Below are 22,958 nucleotides of genomic sequence, written 5' to 3'. Positions count from 1 at the left end.
TACCCTTAAGAGCCATGTTCCTACTCTTTCCACCTTTTCCCATTTTAACTATGATAGTTTTTAGACCCCTTAAAACCACAATTGAATTAACCTAGGTAATTAGCGAAGTTGTTACTTAGTCCAAATTCCAAATCTAGGTTATCACAATCAAACAATCATATCATGCAAAGCAGCAGAAAGATAAATAACACAATGATATGATCACCAGGATACCAAACCGGTAAAAACCTGAGGAGGATTTAACCTAACTATCCGCAAGATAAACCTGAATCCACTATGAAAGAATCGAAGTTGTTTAACAGGACTTAGACCACTAACATCCTATTGCTACCCACCAGTAGAAACTTACTGACACGACCACGTGCAAGCTCCGAGACCACGGACTCCGTCTTTCTTGGATTCTCCAGCAAGTACAAGCACACCCGCTTATGTATCTTTAAGCTTTTATTGCAGCAACTGAATGATCATCAAGTTCTTGAAGAAATCTCCTTCTTGATAATCCTAAGCTTGTGTGAAGGAAAGCTCCTCACAGATCTCACAAGAGATTCACACAAACAGCAATATGAGCAACCTCTAAAATGTGGCTAGGGTTTGCCTTATATACCTAGGGCAAAACATAAAACCCTAAAACATTTTAATGAGCTAGGGCTGAGTTGAACTTTCTACAGAAAAACGCATCTAACTCGAAATTCGATCGATCCAGCCTAAGCTTCGATCGATCGAGCAAGGCCGAGATGCATAGTAACTTCTGCATCAGCTCGATTCTAACTTTACAAAAAAGGCACAACTTTGAGCAAGTCTAAACAAGACTAAACACCCTGTTTTGATCATGATTTGCCAACAATACAAATTAGAATTCTAAATACATTAATTCTAAGTCTTTAGAACCTAACAACCTAATCCCATCTCATAGGAAGGTTCCCTACAAGCTCAATTAAAGGAATTTGATCAATGTCCTTCACTTCTTCAATGACAGTGATTTTGGCATGGAATCTTTCAGGTAGGGACCTAAGGATTTTCCTAACAATTTTGGATTTTGCAATAGATTCTCCAAGATTGAAGGCAGAATTCACAATATCATTGAGTTTAGCATAGAACTCATCAAAGGTCTCATCCTGCTCCATCCTTATTTCTTCAAAACTACTAGTGAGTCTTTGAAACTTCACAGTCTTTATTGCCTTGGTACCTTCATAGGTGGTCTCAAGAATGGCCCATGCTTCTGTAGCAATTTTCGTGGATGATATTTTCTTGAATTCCTCATTGGTCACACCACTAAACAGAGCATTCAAAGCCCTACTGTTGAAATTTAATGCTTTGATCTTTACTTTATCCCAATCCATCAGTGCTTCCTTTGGCTTAATCAAGCCAACTTCAACAGCTTGTCATACTTTTTCATCTAGAGCCCGCAAAAAAACTTTCATACGAACTTCCCAGTATGCATAATTAGTGTCATCAAATAAAGGAGGAATCAAAAGAGATTGTCCACTATCCATGACAACGGGTGTCTAGGATCACACTCAGGAATTTAATCCAGAGTGTACCCGTTCTGATACCACTTATTGGGAAATTTAGAGCTCGACCGGTTGATAGAATTAACAAGTTTTAAACCCAATCTGTTAATTAGATTTATTATGAATAACCTTGTTCATGTCAATATCATGCACAGTAGAATAGTAAATAAGACAAGATATAATGACCTAGGAAAACTAATAAAAAAACTAGTTTCACAATAAAAAACCTGGGGGTAAACCTTCTCGAAAAGCAATTCACTGTAGTAAAGAGAAGTTTCAGATCTAGTACAAAACCTTTTGTCCTTAGATTCTACAATCCCCGTAGATGAACTTACAGCAGAAACCTTTTACCGATTCAAAACCTCTAAACTCTTCAATATATAAACACTGCCCTTTTGCACGGATCCCAGTACGCGACTAACTCCAGCAACTTGAAGATGCTGTTGGCTGCAAAGTTCTTCACTTCATCAATAATGAAGATCAAGAAGTACTTGGTTACAAAACCCTAAGGTGCAAAAAACGCAGTAACTTCTTGTAGAGAGAATAAGACACTAGGTCACGTTTTGCATGTGTTCTCTATGTATAATGGCCTTTAAAAATAAGCTTTATATATGTCTAGGGTAGTGAGAAAAGAAACCCTACACATACATGTCAGCATGAGCCAAAAATCAGATCTGGAAATTTTGATTTCATAGATCTTGACATATTTAGCTTCTGTTGAGCTTCGTTCTTAAATCTCGATAGATACTGTTTCTGTCGAGGTATTTGTCAACTTTTAATGAACAGTTTTCTTCATTTATTTCTTGGTCCAATCTTCATGGATTTAATACTTGACTTGAACTCTTGTTTCTTGAAGTACTAAATCCATCCTAGATTTATCCAATTACAAGTAAAGTGCATTTTGTCAAAGGATTAGCCAATTACATAAAATATGTCCTTAACAGTAGTAAACTTGGGACTATTTTCAATTCACAAGTAGAATATTAACAAATATGTTATTTGTGCTTGATGAGATGTATACTTTTTTTTTTTTTTTTTTTTTTTAATTTTTATATACAAGATAGAAATTCTACTCTAGCCTAATCTAAGTGTATATGTGTGTGAAGCTCCCTCTTAAAGACTTGAACCCTGACTCATACCCCCCACACCCCACAAGCACTTATACTTGTAGAGTGATCATCACACCAAGGGTGTACGGTGGTAGATGTATATATATTGATTGTGATTTTCATGTTGCAGAATGATTAATAGATTTGAAAAGGACAAACAAAAACAAAAAAGAAGAAGAAGAAGAAGAAGAAGAAGATGATGCATGAGAGCCACTGAGAAGGAAAAAAAACCCTTAAAATTGCTTCAAATATTGCTACATTTGGATGATTTAAAAGTTATATAGGCATGGCTTTATGCATAAATTTGTGGTGTTTCTTTTGTTGCTTTTAAGTGTTTGACATTTGAGTTTTTTGAGTAAATGATCTATTGCCTTTTTCTCCTATGTATGTGTGTTTTTTAATGTGCTATATGTGTGCCAATCTTTGGTATTATTCAATTCTAAGATACAGATGTTGCATTCTGTTAATCTTATAGAAGTTAACACTAATCATCTTGAATGCCATTTGATTTTCTGGCACATGTTAGTTTATTGGTTAAATATTTTCATATTTAAGCTTCTGTTGAGAGATGATGTCTTTAGGAAATGTCTTTGAAATTCCTATCCACAATCTATCTTTTTCGAGTGAGTTATTTTCTTAAACCAATGCTTACTCCTAAATCAGTTTTATATATGTTCATGATTATTGATATGCAGATTATTTACAAATAGACTTTGCTTTTAATGGATATATATATTATTTTAAATGCTTGCTGAACATTGAATTTACATTTTAAACCAGTTTAGTCTTGGTCCTATGAGCATTCAACATTACAAGCTTCTTTTTTTCTTTTTCTTTTTTTGCTTCTACCCAAATTCTTCACATGCATGTTTTTGCTACATATTTCAAAATTTTGAAAAGTGAAAGATACAGAGCTATAGATATAAAGGGAAGCAACCAAATTGATTTAATAATGCCCCCCTTGTTATAATGCTAACAGTTAAGCTGATTGTTTATTAAAATGTCTCATGTTATGCCACGTAGGATAAATATCCACTTAAACTTATACCACATGTATAGTTAAAAAAACGAAAAATTATACTGTATGAATCTAAACCAATGCACTAGTTGAAAATTCCATTGAAATGCATTTATAAAAGTAAAAACACGTTATTCCGCTTAATGTAACAGTAAGTTAACAGGCATTTCCTATTTGCATAGGGAGCAAAGAGTATTTTTGGGAATGGTTATTTTGAATTTGTGTCTTTTGGAAATCCAAATTCTGATCTGTGGTTAGTATTATTAAATCTTTTTTTTTCTCAATGGGTATCTTTGATCTTTTGGTTTTTGTTAAATTTTTTATTCAAAATCTTGGTTTCTCTGTTTATGCTTGCCTTTTGGTAGTGCTTCTAAATTTCCATAGACGTTGTTTTCATGTCTAACATTGAAAATTCATTGCAATGTGGCAACTGTGGAATGACAATGGTTAAACACAAATGCAAAGGTGAATTTAGCCCTTTAGATATAAATATATATATATATATATATTTTTTTTTTTTTAAGGAGAAAAAGCTTGATGCAGTTATTTCCCACCCTCCCTTATTTATGATGCTTTGATATTGAGTATTTTTTCTTGTTATCCATTATTAATTTTTCAATATGCCTAGATAGCAAAGAGTAGATGAGAGAATCAAAAGCATGTCCAACAAAGGTTACTAGAAGATCTAGGAAGCAAAAAAATCATTCTAAGTTCGCTGTATTGGACAAGGGAATTGAAATTTGTTCTAATTTGAAAGAGATCAGTGACTCAAATATGTTATTGCCACACCAGATCCAAGATATGGTTTTGAAAGATGGATAGAAGAAGAACGAGAAGACTATATTTAGGTAATACTAACTATTATGCTCGCTTCTGAATTGGTTATGAATAAATAGTTTAGAAGAAGCTATAATTTTCATATATATTAATAAAAGAAATTTCATAAACCTGAGTGGTTCTGTCACCTGTTACTTTGATTTGGAAACTTGATCCTATTGATACAATTTACTGAATACATTTGACTACATTTGTTTATCCTAAGTGGTTCTATTTGAAAAAAAATCTAAAGGATTTGTCACTTAGTTAAAACTGTGAAATTTGAAAGTAAAATGTTAATTACTTTTAGGTTTTGATAGAGATTTATTTCTTAAGATATTTTTAACTGTTGATTTGATTGTTTACAATGCTCAGTTTTATAGTTTTTTAAAATTGTATTCCATTCTTAAAATTAGATTGGCAATTTATTTGGTGCTAAGAATTAAAAAGAGAAGCAAAGGTAACCGGTTCTCAATTTCGTTCCGTCGTACCCTTTTGTTATTTACTTAATTTTTTGTTTTCTTTCAGATTATGAGAGATTTAATATTCTATATTTAGGTTATGGTTTTATAATTGTTGGAGGATTTGTTTTAGTTTATTAAACCATATTTTTCATTAAATTTTTGGTTTTGTCATAGGATATTCCAAGCATCCTAAGACTTATATCAACATGAAATTCAAGTGATGTAATATTTGTGATTCCAATTTTGAACTCAGTTGTAATTTTTACCTAATGTTGCTTGCTTAATTGTAGTTATGGATATGGTTTTTTAAGGTAGATCTTGCTTACATCTCAATGTGTTAATGTCATTCTTTCCATCTTATCATTTTCTCTGTGTCTTTGTTCATTTTAAACTCTCTCTTTTCCTTCTTTTCTTTTCTTTTTTCTCTTTTGGTGTTTGTTTAGGTGATTTTGCAGATTTTCCTGCACCTAAGTATATCTTACATGCCCACATTGCCTATCATAAACCAAGAACCCATGCTACAAATAAATAAATGCTATGAACAAAATGTTATTGTTGTTCTAGATGTAAGTAGAGCATAGTGTAGACGTAAATACTTCATTCTATTTTTATTACAAATAGATCAAATCAATTGATGTTTGTTTTGTATTGCATTTATGATTTTGCAATTTGTTGGGGAAAACACAATAATAATGGAAATAACACAACAAGAAACTGAATAATACTTTTGAATATTATTAATTTAAAGAAAAAAATTACACAACACTATTTAGACTGAGGTGCGACACTCGCTCTCTTTCAGGAGATTCAAGCCCTTGGTTGGCTAAACTTTGTAACCGGTGCAGACCTTCTTTGACTTGTCTCCTTCAGGATACAACAGCTTAACAAGTGTCGTATGGCTAGAACAACCTTTGCACAAAGTATTCAAGCCCAAAGCTCCACCAGAAAGAACACCCTTCCTTGCCAAGAACCTCTTTGAATGAGTTTATATATAGGTTCAATGGGCCTCACGAAATTACTACCCAAATTAATCTAATTAATTAGGTCAATTATTCTAATGTAGTGGGTGTTACAAGATTAATTATTGGATATTAATCTGATGAACTAGAGTTACACAATTAATGGTGAGATAATTAGCCCATTAATCACCACAATTAAAAAGAACAAAATATTTTCTTTCTTTTTCAATGTGGGATTAAACATTTTCACTAACTCTTCATCTTCCATATTCACTCCCACATCTTTACATTTAATGTTGTAATATTTATTCATTTTAATTGATTAATATTAAAATTCTCCAACATAATTTTTATAGACTTAAAGCTGGAGGTTAATTGCATCTAAAATTCTTCTCCACCTAAATAGAATAATTATGATTACTACGTAATCATTCATTTTAAACTCTCTCATTTTCTGTTTTTGTGGAGGTGATTTTGTAGATTTGCATGCTGATATTGCCTATCATGAACCAAGAACTCACAATATACGCTGTGGATTAGGTTTGGATCAAATACCCCTTTTCCACAAGTTTGCAAACAATGCTAAGATCATTGTTTACGTTGTTTATGACGATTGTTTTTAATTTTTTAAATTTAAAATTAATTTACTTTTAAACTAAATTCTTTTTCTTTAAATTTTGTATCTCAATTAGTACAATTTAATTGTTCTATAAAATGAATGGATGTACTACATTATCTGGATTAATTTTGATGTATTTTATTGTATTGTTATGTCAAGTTGATGATATTTTAAATGTGTACAATGTTTCCGCGCATTGCACAGGTTAAATGCTAGTTTATATCTATATCATATTGTATCATATACTATATATAATAGCATAAGTTTTTTCCTGTAATTAAGGAGGTATACATTATGAGTCCGTTTGGATTGAACTTATTGTTACTGAAACTGAAAACACTGTAGCAAAATAATTTTTAAATGTATAAATAGTATCGTGGGATCCATTTTTAATATTTTTTAATACGTAAACAGTATATGTACAGTACATAAATAGTATATACACTGTTTATAACAATACATTTTGTCTCCCAAAGTCAACAAATGCGGGCAAAAAAAAAAAAAAAAAAAAAAACAAAGGAAAACGCAACACTAGGAAACGTGGACGCAGGATTCTTCTGAGGGTCCGTTTGGATTGAGCTTATTGTTGCTAAAACTGAAAACACCGTAGCAAAATAATTTTTAAACGTGTGAATAGTGTTGTGGATTCATGAACAGTATATGAACAGTATGTGAACAGTGAATGAATAGTATTTTTTGTAAAAAAAAAAAAAAAAAAGGCATGAAAACGCAGGGCAACTTTCAGCCCTGCCCAAACGCTCACTGAATCCAAATGCGGGCAACACTACAACACTGTTTAGAAGGGTATAAAAGGAAAACTAACCGGTTAAAATCCAATTATAAGGGCTTGCAATACTCCCAAATAAAACCTACGATACAGAGAACGGAGAAGGAGAGAGAGATCGAGAGATCAAAAATTGCACGCTTTAAAAACTAAAACCCAAAACGTTAGACACCATTCAAGATGGAGAAGAGTACGAGTTTTTGAATTGACTAATCTCACAACCGAGCCGAAGCGTTGTGTTTCTATGTTTCGAAAGCTTGGAACGGGTTTAGAAAACAGCGATCAAAGATTTTTGTGGGTTGTGAGAAATCCACCGCCAGATAAGGATAAAGATCCAAACTTCTCATTTGGCCGATTAAGCAAACCGCTTCACTATTTTTCCTACCGTTCTGTCACTTCGTCGAAACCTTTACCGGTAAGGGTTTTTGTTTTGTTTTAAAATTATATCATTTAAATATTATTTATGCTTGGTAATTTCAATCGAATTGATTTTGATTTAGGGTTAAGTCTGGGCAGCCACCACCGTAGTGCAGCCGGAACTATTACCGGTAAAGGTTTTCTTTATTCTTTTTAAAATTATGCCATAATTATGATTTATGTTTGGGTGTTTGGTACTATAGATTCTTTTTAGGCATTTGGGTTAGATTTGATTTTGATTAAGGTTATTGGATTAGATTTGGTGTATGGTTAGGCTGTTATGTGATTAATTTTACAATATGTATACTATGCTGCCAACCATATTTTCTTTGTCGGCCGCTTCTCTCTCTACAACAATCTGTCACTAAATAGTTACTTATTCTTTTACGCATTTCTTGTATGAGTTATTCTATTCTCTTTTCTATTCGTTTATAGGACTTCTACTAGATGTTTCTAAGTTTCTTTACTTATATTTAATTTGAATATACTTTAGCCATGTATACCCAAGGTTAGCATAATGTGTTTTATTTTATTTATTTATTTTTTTAATTTTTTTTTTTTTAAATTTGTATTTTTAATCAAATATTGTTTCTGCCAGTAGTTTATGCAATTCCCAGTTCATTGTTTCCCGCGGTTGCTTTTCCTATTCAAATACTATTACTTCAACTGCATAGTTAATTGATGTGGTAATGCTCTTTCTTTGTATGTTTTTCCTTGGCATTTATAACCTTTGGCTTTCTATTTGCTTTCTAATGTATTCTGTGTTTTTTTTTAATTGAAATGTCTTTCATTAATGTTTCCTTTACATTTTTGCTTTCTCTATTTCTTATTGTGTTGATTATAGGGTTTTGATTGAGGCATTTGGGTTAAATATGGTTTCGATAAAGGTATTTTGGTGCTTAGCTTTGGTTTTGGTTTGGAAATTTGGATAATTTTTTTTTGGGGGTAATTTTGCAATCATCATAGATAGCAAACTGAATCAATATTGGATAGTGTCTTTTGCTTTTTTGTTAGATTTCTGATTCAATATCTTGGTTTCTCTGTTTGTGTTTGGCTTTTGGTGGGCAATTGGATTGGAATATATATTGACTTTATATGTATGACATTGAAAATTTCATTGTAATGTGGCAATTGTGGAATGATAAGGTAATGGGCAATGATTACGATCATTGGCAAAGACAATTGTGAATAAGGCTTTAGACCTTTAGATTTGTTCTATTAATGTTCTCTAGGTTTTTTGCTTTCTTACTCTTTTTTCATGCTTGATTTGTTTTTTTCCCCCTATATATGATGCTTTTATTAGATTTTTTTTCTTGTTCATCTATCATTGACATGATTTTTCCATCAAAGGATGTAATTTCCCCGTGATTGGTTGGAGATTTGGAGTTGACAGAGTACCTCTTCACTCTCTTTAAAGCAATCTTTCACTAACACAGGTTTTATTTCTTCTTCACCTTTCTTATATGAGACGCTTTGTAATTTTTCCTATTTGTTTTTGGACTTCTATTACTTCTATTAAATACCTTTTCACACTGATCTTATTTTAAAATTTTTTTATGCCATTTTTTAGTGTGTGCTGCCATGATCAGCATGAAGATTAGTTTTCTGGTGTTTATTAATTATATGTTGTTGAATCACAACTGTTAGGTCCTAAGAATGGCTTTAAGTTCAAGTTTTGTACAAGTTGCATTGGTCCACTTAAGTTTGTAGCCTAAGATATATGGTTATTTATATTTGTATAATTGGGGCACGTGAGGATTGATCTGAAAGTATGTACGTAATCAGCTATATGTGCTGATTCAATAATTACAGAGTATAGCCTGCACGATTGAATTTATGGCCTATGGGACCAAGGTTAGAGTTTGATTTGGGCCTTATTCCCAATGTTAACCATGCAATTCATTTTGTTATGAGTTTCCCTTGATAAGTTGTTGATAGCATGGTCCTTAGAAATCAACTATTTTTAAATTTTTGATTGTCCCTTCCTACTGCTTGCAGTTCATTTGTACGGCCATGTTGTAGTTTTTGAGCACCATGGTTAGTAGCCAAAAAAAAAAAAAAAATCAATGTTATGTAGAAGGTAGAAGTGTTTAAGGGTATGAAACTGCCTTGAGTACTGTTTCTTTTTTGGGAATTTTGGTTAAGAAGGCCAATGATAGGAGGGTTTAAACATTTCCTTGCAATTAAGGCCATTGCGACATGTAGGAAAACTCACCACTTAAAAATCTGCCACGTATAGAGTTTAATTAGAAAAGTTACACCTATGAAAAACTCAAAACCAAACGATAAACCCATTTGTTCAAGACCCAAAAAAAAAAAAAAAAACCTTCCCTTCCTCTCTCAATATTCACTCTAAACTGACATTTGCTATTCCACTTTGTTCCGTTTCTTCTTTGCAATTTCATATTCACAAGGTTAGCATAGCGTTCTTAATTTTCCTCTTTCATATACTCTTCCTGTTGTGTAATTTAGCAATTTTCTGCCACCTGAAGGATAAACTCATCAGTTCAGCCACTTTCTTACAGTTTGCACATTCCATTCTGAACCAACAGTCGGAGGAAAAAGAAAACCCAAAATCAGCCTCTTTAGAAATTGAACAGAGTCGTTCTCTTTGGTCAAGAACCAATAGCATCTCTTACAATCTAAACCATTTTGTGACTTTCAAATCCTCCAAAAATAAAATAATTATTGTCCTATAAATACAACTTATCCCATGATTTCAAACTCTATTGTACATTTTTGTCTGATCTTTCATTGAACAAATGTTGATTCTTGGCTTAGAATATAATTTTTAATTTTTTTTTTTATTATGCCTTCTAGAACAGTTGTTAAAGAGAGAGAGAAATCCGAGGGTTAGCAAGTTTTTTGGCCTTGCAGAGAAAGAGAGAGAGATAAATCTGAAGGTCGCTGCCACCATTTGGCCAGCATCCCGCCACCGTCAAACTCAAATTTTAATGATGGGGTTATTCGACAATGAAATGGGCAACAATGGCTTTCATTGGTAAGCTAATATAAATACTTGAATCCTGCAATATATGTTTTGGTATATTTGCACTGTTTAATATATGTAAATTTTGGTATTCTATATATTCATTTTTATTACATTTCACACGTTTGATGAAATCTCTTTTAGACCTTAACATGTGATGATTGTATTGATTTTTTCATTTATGAAAATGAATATGAACAAAAGTTTTCAAGGATGAATGCTAGAAGATATCAGCATGGTGGATAGAATAAATTATCAACCAAATATGATGCAATTGGTAATATTACATAACATGTACATAGTTTTTTGTCATAACGATGTGATGATGTGTTTATTTATTGCAGATAGTATTGCACCACAATTTCAGATGAATAAGCAACAATCCTCCAAGAACTTCTCTGGCATTTCCTACCCAAATATCAACCCAACTGTATATAATTTGATGGTCTCTATGTTAGAAATATTGCTCTAATGGTAATGGTAACTACATTTTAGTAACACGCTTGCAAAATTTTTGATAAAATTCTAATGTTATTCGAAAATTCCTTTTGTATTGTTCATGGTTTTAAGTTTAATAAATGATGTGTATAATTCTCCCTAAATTACTTACATTACCTGACTACGTAAAGAGTTCACTATCTACATTGGCCATGGTCAATAATATTTCAAATCATTGCCTTCTTTTTCCTCCGTCTTTGTATCAGTTTGTTTTATATTTTCCTCTTTTTTTTCTTTTTTTTTTTTTTTTTTTTTTTTTTTTAATGTAATTAGTAATGTACTTCATATATTATAATTGTTTTCTTAATTTTATAATCACTATGAAATTAGAGGGTGGGAGAGAGAGACTAACTTTTACTATGATATTGGTCAAAGATTAATGAAAATGTTGGGCAATGATGGCATTATCCTTTGAAAGAGCATGTAATTCAGTAACTTATCACTATGCTTAGCTATTTGATTCCATGAAATTTCAAGTTAATTGAGCCACGAGTGAAAGGAAAAGATTTACTCTGACTGTGATATTGCTTTAAGTCCTTTTTCTTTCGGGTTTGTTTTCTACTAAATTATCTCTATCTTTATCTTTATCTTTTTTATAATTCTTTTGTTAGCATTGTATAGATTTTCATTATTAACATAATAAAGCATTGTATTAAAATTACCTAATATATGTGTTAGATGAAGATGACGTTGCCAGTTTTATTTTGTGCAGCAATTGGTTATATGATTTTATTCCTAGGTCACAAATTTCATGTCTTTGATTATTAATAAAGTCAAAAATTTCCAAAATCAAAAGATGAAAAAAAAAAATAAAGAGAAATAAAGGAAAGTCAAAGAAAGAAAAAGAGAATGAAAAATTAAAGGGTAGACAAAATAATAGTTGTTATAGGTGTCATAGAAATTGCAAAAATCATCTTGAGTTTGAATCAAATTTATAAGTCCTGGAAGTATTTTATGTGTTGATATTACTCCAACAAATGGTATTTTAAGAATTACAAGGAATTTTATCATTAGCAGAACCTATATTATATTTTAGTTACTCACTAAAAAAGAAAAACATATTTAGTAGCTTTCTTGGTAGATTTCTATTGATAATTGTTTGTTCTAAGTTTATTTTATGTTTTTACTATCAGATTGTATCTGAAAAACCAATGACTTAAATCATGGTGCTAATATCCTATAAACCATTACATCTTTGTTGGGCTAATATTACATCTTTGTGGCATTCTAACTAATATTATGGTTTTGTATTTTCAGCCAAATCAACTTATAGATAAATATTGACAAATGGTATGTGGTAGTTATACAGTTGACTAAAATCACAAGAAATGTTGGTTAGGGTTAAAAATGTGTCTTTGTTTCAACCTATATGTATTAATCCGAAGGATAACACACTCTATCATGTCTATGAAATTCTATATGTATCATTTTTGTGATCTTTTAAATTTATGAAATTCTATGTCAAGTATTTTCTGTTTTTGTTAGTACCGTGGGTTAAAAATGTGACAAAATGAATGTGTAGAACCTTTGAACATTTGGATTTCTATATTGAAATCATGCAGGTTTAATAAGCATTTGGAATTTACAAGAGATGTGAAATGAGTCATCTTTCTTCTTTTTTTTCCTTTGTAGATAGTATAATACATTTGATTAATCAAAATTTTTATTACTATTTGTAAGGTTAAAGTTAAAAATTATTAATATTTTTTATAGTGCAATTTTTTTTTTTTTTCATTACCATTATAATTTTTTTTATTTGACTAATATTTTTCTAACTTTCTGTTTCAGCCATTTTTATTTTTCTCTTTTAAACTTTTTGGTTGTAAAATTCTCTAATCTCATGGTTTAATTCATTGTGGTTCCTAGGAATGGTAGATTTTGTATTTGAAATTGTCTTGCAAGTTTTAGTTCGGTGTGATTCATTGTGGTTCCTAGGAATAGTAGATTTGCTATTTGAAATTGTCATGTAAGTTTTAATTGCTTAAAGTTAGACTCTTTTTTTTTTTGAGTCTCTCATAGCAGGGAGGTACACGAGTGATTTGAAGAAACTAATTTTTTAAAATTTTAGGTGATATTGGACACTATATGCTTAAATATACTACGTTATTTAAGTTTGAACATATGTAGTAGAAGTATGATAACTAAGTTTATGTTGGATGCAAAGTTCGTTAATATGTTAAACGATCCTGTGCATTGCACGGGTTAAACACTAGTATTACTAAAAACTGAAGTGTAGTATTTATTGTTGCTATACTCCAGTTGAGCCACGTCATCATCCATGTCATCTTTTTATTTTTTTTATTTTTCATTTTTTGTTAATTTATAACCTTTTTTAAAAGAATGCAAAATAAATGATGACTGTACATATTTTCATGACTTTACACATTCTAAATGGTTTTAATTCTTTTGCTTTGCTACATATTCTCATAACTTTAAAATATATCATGACTTTACATATTCTCATGACTTTGTATATTCTCACGACTTTGTTGCATTAAATTATTCTCTCCTCCTATTATTCAAACCTTCTTTAAAAAAATTAAAAAAGAAAAAAAGAAAAAGAAAAACCCAACTATCCATTGAATGTTTTCCTATTTTTCAACTTCCTCGTTGTTTTTTTTTTTGGATAGAATATGTAGAATCATTTCCATAATGACTAAGTGCAACCCACTTATCTTCCCCATTTACTCCATTAAACCCCACCGGCCAACTATTCCAATTCTCAATTAACCGTCCTCCTTGGTCTCTCTCTCCATCAATCAAAGGGATAACATCACCCCACTTTTCCACCACCATATTAAATCCATTTTAACCTCGATTCAGCACTACTTCAATTCTTTGATCTCAACTCCTATTCTCTCTTTATTGATTTATTTTCTTTATATATTGCAGTTGCCTGTTCTCCACTTCTATAGAAGCTGCCGAAACACCATCGGACTTGGTAATGCTACAGTCTTTTTTGCCCTTCTTCAATCAACCAGGTAACCAATTTGTCTCTCCTAATTTCTATCTCATGCTCTCAGTTCCTCCTTTCTACATCTAATTTAATCTATTGAGAAGACCAGAGAACTAGATAGTGCAAAAGCAAAAGAGACAAATTGAAAAAGAGATCAATCTTTAGACCTGATTTTTTGTCAATTATTTTTCTCCTTTTTGTCAATAAATACATTTTAATTGTCACCCATTCGTTTTTTTATCCCATGTGGAATGTCAATAAATTTTTTTTTGGTTATTGATGTGTGACGTATACTTGATGAAATTTCTCTTAAACGTGTGGTAGTAGGTAATCAATGGGGAGAATACTTTTGAACACTATTTCTAAGCTTGGGCAACCTATTCTCTTTTGAGCTTCAAATGTTTTTGTGGCATGTAACGGTTGGGAGAATTTTCTTAAGTTTACGTCCATAAATGCCATCTACATATTGCATGAATTATAGCTCCTTACAGTGAGGGTTTTGATTTTAATATTTTTGTTTCTATTGGTCACATTTGCATATGCACTCTCTCTTTGTAGGGTTTGGCTTAGCTCCAGTATTTTTTTAATTGGAAGTCTCTTTTTGTTTTAAATACACAATAGCAAGTAATTGCAGGAATAAGATTAAAGGGGTAAAAGACCTGCTTTGTTAGTAGTAGAAATAAGATGCTTGATGTGGGTTTGAAATGTTCGATAGTTGTAAAACTATATTTTACACTTTTTGTATAATTTTATAGACATGACTTGAAAAGCTAAAAAACTATAAAAGTTTCTAATTATAAAAATAAAAAATGACCAAACAAAAAAAATGACCAAACTATAAAAGTAATTTATTTATTTATTTATTTTGATGAATTGCAAGATTTTATTGAAGGAAAAAAGCAAAAAAAAAAAAAAAAAAAATACAACAAGGGGACAATTGCCAACATCAAAAGAACCAAAAAAATTGATTTGTAGTAACCAATGTTCCTTTTAAACTAATTTACAAATGTTTTGTTGTTGGAAACAATCAAGCTTAATCAGTTATTGAAGCTTACGGATTTTTGTTGTCACTTATTATTATTCCAATTATCCTTATATCTAGCCCCTTAGATTAATTTTGGGGGGCTCAAGACTTCAAGTGATAGCCTACCAGTAATGACATCTTTTGTAGTATCCCATTATTTACTTCAACATTTCATATATGCAATGCTTATTTCATTTAACATTTTTGAATTAATATTTTTGTTTTTCATTTCCCATTTTAGTCTCTTTGCAAGTTTTGATATTGCATAACTTCTATTACAACATCTAGCACCAGCTAAAGCACTGCACCGCATAAGCTTCTCAATAGTGTTGGTTTCAATGATTAAGTCATTGGTATTTGTAATGCAAACCTAAATGGAGAATAAACTTTGAGATTCCATAACTATGTACAACACATGGAACAAGAGGTTGAATTTATATGTACAAAGTTTTGAACAATAATGTATCAAACAGTTTTGCATAACTACTTTACAATTGTTGTAGTTTGTATATGCCAATGTCATCTTCATTCTAAAAAGTGAGAAACCAGGAAAATTAAAGAGAACACTCACATGGTTGACAGTGATTAAATATTTCTTGATTAATTCCTCTTGGTTGAACATGTACACTCTCTAGGAAAAAAAAATATCTTGGTCTCAATGTTGAGGGCAGTCTACTAGAATTCTTTATCATATGTTACCTTTTAAAGATCTTATCAGCTGTATAGATGGTACTTTTGGTTTATGAGACAAGATCAGCAAAACGGAGGTTTTGTATGATTATATTTAGATGACTTTACAATGCCATGATGGATGTGTTGGTCTTATTTTACCATATAATGCAAGTAATCATGTAATTTATGAATTTAAAGGGAAATATATTGTGGGATTTTTTCATATGTTATAATTTGAAACACAATTTCAAATAACACATATTGACTTTCTAAAAATATACATTCTATATTATATTAATTCAATAATATTCCAATAAAAAGTAATTATATCAAATTTTCTAGTATATACAAAACCAAAGATCTCATGCGGGAGAGCATGAGATTCTGCCATGTGGCGCGCTCTTGAAAAGAAAATTGAAATACTCTTAAGCCACAAGATAAGAAAAAAAAAAAAATAGGGACTTTTTGTTTCTTTGATTCAATGTTTCAAGACTTTTCTCATTAAAGAATAAGGATTTTTTGTATGACTCTTTGTTTTCTTTGGTTCAATGTTTCATGACAAACCTCTTGCACTTCTACTCCTTTATATATAGTCTAGAACCCTTCATGCCATCTCATTTCAAATACATCCTGACAAAGAATGGTGTCATTTATCTTCAACCTTTCAGTGACACATACCTAGCTCCAACTTTGTCATCCTATATAATCTTAACCTATATGTATTGGCTATAACCAAGGAAAAGGGTTTGCTTCTTTTATTGGATGTCGACAAATTGTAGTTTTGATATTAAGGTAAGAAGTTGTGGGTTCTATAAAGGCTGTAATTGGCTTTGGATTTTTGGGTGTTTGGTGTTAGAAAGACATAAATGTATTTTGTTTTAGAACTAAAGAGAAATAGAAAGAAACCTTCTAATTGATTATTGATGAGATCACTCTTTGTAAAGAAAATTGAAATATTCTTAAGCCACAAGATAAGAACAAAAAAATAGGGACTTTTTGTTTCTTTAATTCAATGTTTCAAGACTTTTCTCATTAAAGAATAAGGATTCTTTTGTATGATTATTTGTTTTTTTTTTGGGTTCAATGTTTCAAGACAAACCTCTTGCAGTTCTACTCCTTTATATATAGCCTACAACCCTTCATGCTATCTCATTTCAAATACATCCTAACAAAAAATGGTGAATGACACCTACCTAGCTCCAACTTTGTCATCCTATATAATCCTAACGTATATGTATTGGCTATAACCAAGGAAGAGGCTTGCTTCTTTTATTGAATGTCGACAAATTGTAGTTTTGATATTGAGGTAAGAAGTTGTCATGGGTTCTGTAAAGGCTGTAATTGGCTTTGGATTTTTGGGTGTTTGGTGTTAGAAAGCCATAAATGTATTTTGTTTTAGAACTAAAGAGAAATAGAAAGAAACCTACTAATTGATTATTGATGAGATTAGTTTTTTTTTATTTTTTTATTTTTTTTATTTTTTTTATTTTTTTTATATTATGTTTTAGAACTTATAATTTATAAGTTTCTTTGTAGTTTTTTACTGCTATTTATTACAATATCGATATGAGCCACGATAATAAAAGTAAAAGTTATTGATGATTTTAGAGTGTATTTTGTGCTTTTTTTAATTTTTTTTTAATTTTTAATGTGGAATCTTTGCTAAAGGCAATTAAATCTTTGATAAATGGAAATGTTTTAACCATTATTTCTTTATTTTATCACATTCTCCATATGCCAATACTTACAAATGATTTCCTTTTGTTGAGATAATGAAATGAGTATTTGAGATTTGGGGCTCGGTATTTGGTTGTGAAAATAGAGTAGTTGAGGAAGTATTTGAGGTTGCTTGAATTTTTGTAATTTTAGGGTATGAAAGTATTTAAGGCTTTGAATTTAGATTTATAAATTTCAAATTTCAAATTCATTTGATCAATTTAAAAAATAAAGTCTACAAATAATATAATATGTTAGTCATTTACAAATGTCGAATAACTTAAATGTTCCAACTTTAGAAATTTTAGATTAGTAGAGAAATTCCACTCAATAATCAGAAACTAATTCTATGACAGTTTTTTATTATATAAAATATGATTTAAGAAAATTGAGTTTCAAAGCATTCAACAATATTGTAGTAAAACATATTTATAAATGAGTATTATAATAGGTCTTAAAAAAGATAAAAAAAAATTATTTCAAATGAATTTGCAAAATATCCATGCATCGCACGGAAAATTATCTAGTTGAGAATAATTTTAGGACCACAAAAAAATTACATAATTTTTATTACAGTTTGTCATCGTAAGTGGTGGTGGTGGTGCGGGTAGGACAACAATAAAGTACACAATTTTTATCACACTTTGTCATGTAGCAAGTTGTAAGCTGTGGAAGTATGTACCATTACAGAACATAAGCATTGTTGTTTGCATGCATATTGCTGCTTGCACCCTAAAACTTTCCATGAACTGATCAGGACATGAATATTGCTGTTTGCACCCTAAACTTTCCAGGTAAGAAGTGACTTTAGGCGTTGGAAAAGGAAAACGATTGGGAACCTTCCCTCACTTCATTTCCAACTTTAAAGCAAAACACTTTCCTTCCGGACATTCCCGTTCCCAACAGAGATGGCAGACAGTGTTGTTACTTTCCTGTTGCAGAACCTGACTCAGTTGCTCGCCCAAGAATCAAAACTGCTTGGTGGAGTGGAGAATCAAGTCAGGTTACTTCAGAATGAGCTGTCTCTGATCAACGTCTTCCTCCAAAATACTAAAGGGAAACGACATGGCAATGAGTTGGTGAAGCAGGTAGTAAGCCAAATCAGGGACGTAGCCTATGAGGCTGAGGACGTTATCGATACATTCATTGTGACTGTGACAAAGCACAGAAGAAGAAGCAAGCTGAGGAAGGTAATCCATTGCTTTGACCGAGCTATAGCGCTTCACGAGGTTGCAAACAAGATAGAGAGCATCAAGACTGTCATCAAGGAAATCTATGACAATCGGAGCAAGTATGGCATAGAAATAGCTGAATCATCTAGAGGAGATGCAGAAGTGGAGGAGATACTGCACAGACGCAGGAGATATGTAGAGGAAGATGACGTGGTGGGCTTCAATTATGACACAAAGGCATTGATGAAGCACCTTATTGAAGGGAGTTTGCAACGTAATGTTGTCTCAATCATTGGCATGGGTGGCTTAGGAAAAACCACCCTTGCTAGGAAGATCTACAACAACAATGATGTCAAGAATTACTTTGATGTCCGTGTTTGGGTTTATGTCTCCCAAGAATATAGAATCAGAGAGTTGTTGGTTGAAATTTTGAAGGGTGCGACTCCAAGGCCAAAACTGAAAAAATTTATCTTGAAAGCAGAATTGAAAGACGAATTATTCCATGGTTTGGAAGCTATGTATAGCTCGAATAAGGATAAATTGAAAGGGACACTAATCGAAGACTTGAAAGTTATCGAGGAAATGAGTGATGAAGAATGCAAAAAGACATTGTTTGAAGTCTTGATGCTGAAGAATGCAGAGGACCAAATACAAGACCATATAACGAAAATTTCACAAGACCAAAAATTGAATAAATTGTTGTCGCGTTTTGTGAAAGGTATTTACAAAAAGAATGGGGATGGATGGCAAGATTTGAATGATAATGAATTGAAAAGTGGGCTGTTCGAATGCTTGAAAGACAAGAGGTACCTAATTGTCATGGACGACATCTGGAAAACTGAACTATGGAATGAGATAAGTACTGTCTTTTGTGATAACTTGAATGGAAGTAGAATATTGATCACTAGCCGAATAAAAGAAGTAGCATTACATGCAAGTAGTTTTAATAGTATTCCTCCTATTCCCCCTTATGAACTCCCTTTTCTTAAAGAAGATAATAGTTGGGAACTCTTCTCTAAGAAGGTGTTTCGGGGTGCTACATGTCCTCCAAAACTTGAAACAGTAGGTAGAAAAATTGTCAAAACTTGCCATGGTTTACCACTTGCTATTGTGGTATTGGGGGGTCTATTGGCGAATAAGGAGAAAACACACCGAACATGGTCAAAATATGCTGGCCATGTGAATTCGTATTTGACTGAGGATAGATCAAGTTGCATAGACATATTGGCTCTAAGCTACAACCACTTACCCCAGTGCTTGAAACCTTTCTTTCTATATTTTGGCATATACCCAGAAGACTTTGAGATACCGGTGAGGCAACTATTCCGACTTTGGATAGCCGAGGGATTCATACGGCAAATTGGGAGCAGAAATATGGAGGATGTTGCTGAAGACTACTTGGAGGAACTCATTGATTGAAGCTTGATTCAAGTGGCAACGAAAAGGCTAGATGGAGGAGTCAAAACATGTCGTATCCATGATCTTCTACGAGACCTTTGTATATTGAAGAGTACTGAAGAGAAGTTTCTTGAGGTTCATTCAGATGTTAACCTTTCAGCCAAAAGCATCTCTCGTAGAATTTCCATCCACTATGCCAACCAGCCATATATTTCTTCCAGCCCTTGTAAGCCTTCAAATAGTCGTTCTATAATAGGCTTTGGGGGTGTTGTCGAGCTCGAGAGTCCTCCTGATAATTGCTACTTGGAATGGATTTGCAAAAGTAACAAATTGGTTCGGGTGGTAGAGCTCAGTAATATGGGCATTTGTTGCTTAATCCCCAACAGGATTGAAAACCTGATCCTTTTGAGGTACTTGAGCATTAAATCTGGTGAGCTTGGTGTCATTCCAGATTCCATATGCAAACTTTGCAATCTAGAGACACTGGACATGAGAAATTCTATAATACGACGCTTGCCCAGGGGGATATGGAAGTTACAAAAATTGAGACATTTGTACCTGGATGGGCGAACATCTCTACCTATTACTGACAATGACGCAGCATTGCCTAATATTCAAGTCCTTACTGGTATAGCTGTAAATCAAGACATTGAGAATCTCTTTGCCAAGGGCAGATTTCCTAATGTAAGAAAATTAGCATTGTATTCTTCAAGAGCATTGGAGTCAAAGCTTTTGTCAAGTCTCCATCCCTTGTGTCATCTACAAACTTTGAAGATTTACTTTGATCTTTTCGAGGTTTCAAGTCCAATTTCATTCTACTTGACCCTCACAAAGATAACCTTACTTTGTGCAAGCTTATCTCCAGCGGGCTTGGGAGTGTTGGGTAGCCTTACCAACCTTCGAATACTCAAGGTACGAGGTGTCATGGATGTCCGGTTCCAGTTCACCCTTGATTGCAATGAAAGTAGTTTTCATCAACTCGAAGTCTTGAAAATTGAAAAAGGAGATGTTTTACAATGGACTATGGAGAAAGGTGCAATGCCAAGCCTTCAACGCTTGGTCATCAAGCGTTGTGACTTTCATATAATGCCCCCCAAGGAACTATGGTGCTTGACTGCCTTGCGGGATGTGGAAGTTTCATATCCCTCTCAAAAATTGGCAAAGATGATTCAACAGTTGCGGATGAGGGATGGATGTAAGCTCCATGTCTATCCACCTAATTGAGAAAAAGATTCTTAATTTGCTGTGCTATGCTTTGGTGGGGGCTGAGGCCTGAGGGGTCAATGGTCTTATGCTTATGTGATTGTCTCTTCTTCATTTTCCTAATCACCCTAGCTTGTTATGCCTAAACTGCCCTTTTTAAAAATAAATTTTTTTATTTAAAAAAAATCCTTCCAATAATTTATTATGTTTATGGTGATAAATTTGCTCAAAAAAAGAAGAAGAAATTGGTGATATATCCATTTGGGTTTGGAGGAAGGTCTTTGGGACACTACTTAATCAAAAAATTTTAAGTTTTTATGTTGAGGTTCAATTATATTATATTAATTTCTTAGGCTTTATTTATTTATTTTTATACATGTATTTAAGACTTCAACTCAGTTTTTTTTTTTTTTTTTTTTTTTTTTTTTTTTTTTTTTAATTCTTTTTCCTTTCCAACAAATGAGGGAATTTGAATCTAGATTCTCTATACAAGTGAGACTGAATAATATTACTAATTCTGTTTATGGTGATAGATCCATTTTCGTTTGAAGGTATCTTGGGACACTACTAAAAAAGTTAAATAAGTGTGTGCTTGGTTTCAATTATATTAATTTTTTAAGTTTTCTTTTCTTCTTATATTGGAAACTTCCACTCACTTTTTATTATTTTCAGCAAGTGAGGAGGAAGATATGTACAACTGAACTCACAAGCCTTCTTTCTATCTGCCCCTAGTTAAATAGTTAAATTACATTGTTTGATTCCAAGAAGAATATGAATTGGTAATTGATAACTGAGATGCGTCATTGTTGAATTAGGAGGTGAAAGGGAATGGTATCAGAACTTTCATAAAGAAGTATAAAAAGCCTATCTCAATTGATCGTTCTAGTTGGGACAATTTTACTATCTTTCATGAGAAACATTTTAACACACTCACACACGAGAAAAATCAAAGGATAAAATATTGTTTTTGTCCATAAAATTTATAAGAAAATTGAATTTCATCCGTAAGTTTTAAGAAGTTTGTTGGGGTGAAACATTATATGTACTGGAAAATCCGAGTAAAACACATTTTTGATGTACTCGAGTCTTTAGTTTTTAGTGTCCGAAAATATGTTGAAAAACTACATCAAAGATACAAGAAAACTAAGATTATGAATCAGAAAACTGAGTAATATAGGTAAGAAAATTCAGCATGCATTTGAAACATGCCCTAAAAATTATAGTTCACTGGTGGAATCAGTCAAGTTACCCTGCCATAATTCTATTTTTATGGATACCTATTATTGCCCTTTTTTTTAGTCTATTTTTTTTCAATGCTAAACAATCTTTTTTATTTTGTTACTATGTATATCAATATCTAACAATCAATTCAAAATGGGTGAACCAAGCATGAAAATGAACAATTGTAACTCACAAGGTTTCTTTCTATCTGCACCTGGTTAAATAATTTATGTACCAAGCAGTTAATAACATTGTATGATTACAAGAAAATTATCAAACAGGAATTGATAATTGAGCTCCATCATTGTTGTATTAGGAGATGAAAAAAGAATGGAATCAGAACTTTAATGAAGAAGTGCAAAAAGCTAGTTCACTTGATTGTCCCAGCCACAACAGTTAGACTAGCTGTCCT

General features: G+C 32.0%; 2 protein-coding genes across 10 annotated transcripts in view; one reads left to right on the top strand and one right to left on the bottom strand.

Annotated features, from left to right (window-relative positions):
• Nucleotides 1-22,958, bottom strand: part of LOC126704603 (4-hydroxy-3-methylbut-2-enyl diphosphate reductase, chloroplastic-like) — a 94,328-nt gene that overhangs the window by 37,135 nt on the left and 34,235 nt on the right. The gene's annotated exons all lie outside the window — the stretch shown is intronic.
• Nucleotides 7,332-21,647, top strand: LOC126704601 (disease resistance protein RPP13-like). Of its 7 annotated transcripts, none has more exons than XR_007648231.1 (7): nucleotides 7,332-7,695; nucleotides 7,781-7,828; nucleotides 9,048-9,133; nucleotides 10,518-10,698; nucleotides 11,031-11,160; nucleotides 14,077-14,165; nucleotides 15,406-15,754. XR_007648231.1 is itself a non-coding variant. In XM_050403629.1 (7 exons), exon 7 carries the CDS (start codon nucleotides 18,461-18,463, stop codon nucleotides 20,141-20,143), a length of 1,683 nt encoding a protein of 560 aa, XP_050259586.1. In that variant the 5' UTR covers nucleotides 7,333-7,695; nucleotides 7,781-7,828; nucleotides 9,048-9,133; nucleotides 10,575-10,698; nucleotides 11,031-11,160; nucleotides 14,077-14,165; nucleotides 18,347-18,460; the 3' UTR covers nucleotides 20,144-21,647. The 7 variants fall into 7 exon arrangements, 6 of the variants coding, with proteins under 6 accessions (XP_050259586.1, XP_050259585.1, XP_050259583.1 ...); XM_050403629.1 differs by lacking the exon at nucleotides 15,406-15,754 and adding an exon at nucleotides 18,347-21,647 and having other exon boundaries at nucleotides 7,333-7,695; nucleotides 10,575-10,698; XM_050403628.1 differs by lacking the exon at nucleotides 15,406-15,754 and adding an exon at nucleotides 18,347-21,647 and having other exon boundaries at nucleotides 7,333-7,695; nucleotides 10,523-10,698.

This window comes from Quercus robur, chromosome 11, assembly GCF_932294415.1.
Source record: "Quercus robur chromosome 11, dhQueRobu3.1, whole genome shotgun sequence".
Lineage (NCBI taxonomy): Eukaryota > Viridiplantae > Streptophyta > Magnoliopsida > Fagales > Fagaceae > Quercus > Quercus robur.
Note: the sequence above shows the minus strand (reverse complement) of the source record. Positions and strands in the feature narration are given on the sequence as shown.

Bases quoted from the DNA above. Each gene is read 5' to 3' on its own strand.
- LOC126704601 (XM_050403632.1), top strand. From the start codon at position 18,461: ATGGCAGACAGTGTTGTTACTTTCCTGTTGCAGAACCTGACTCAGTTG.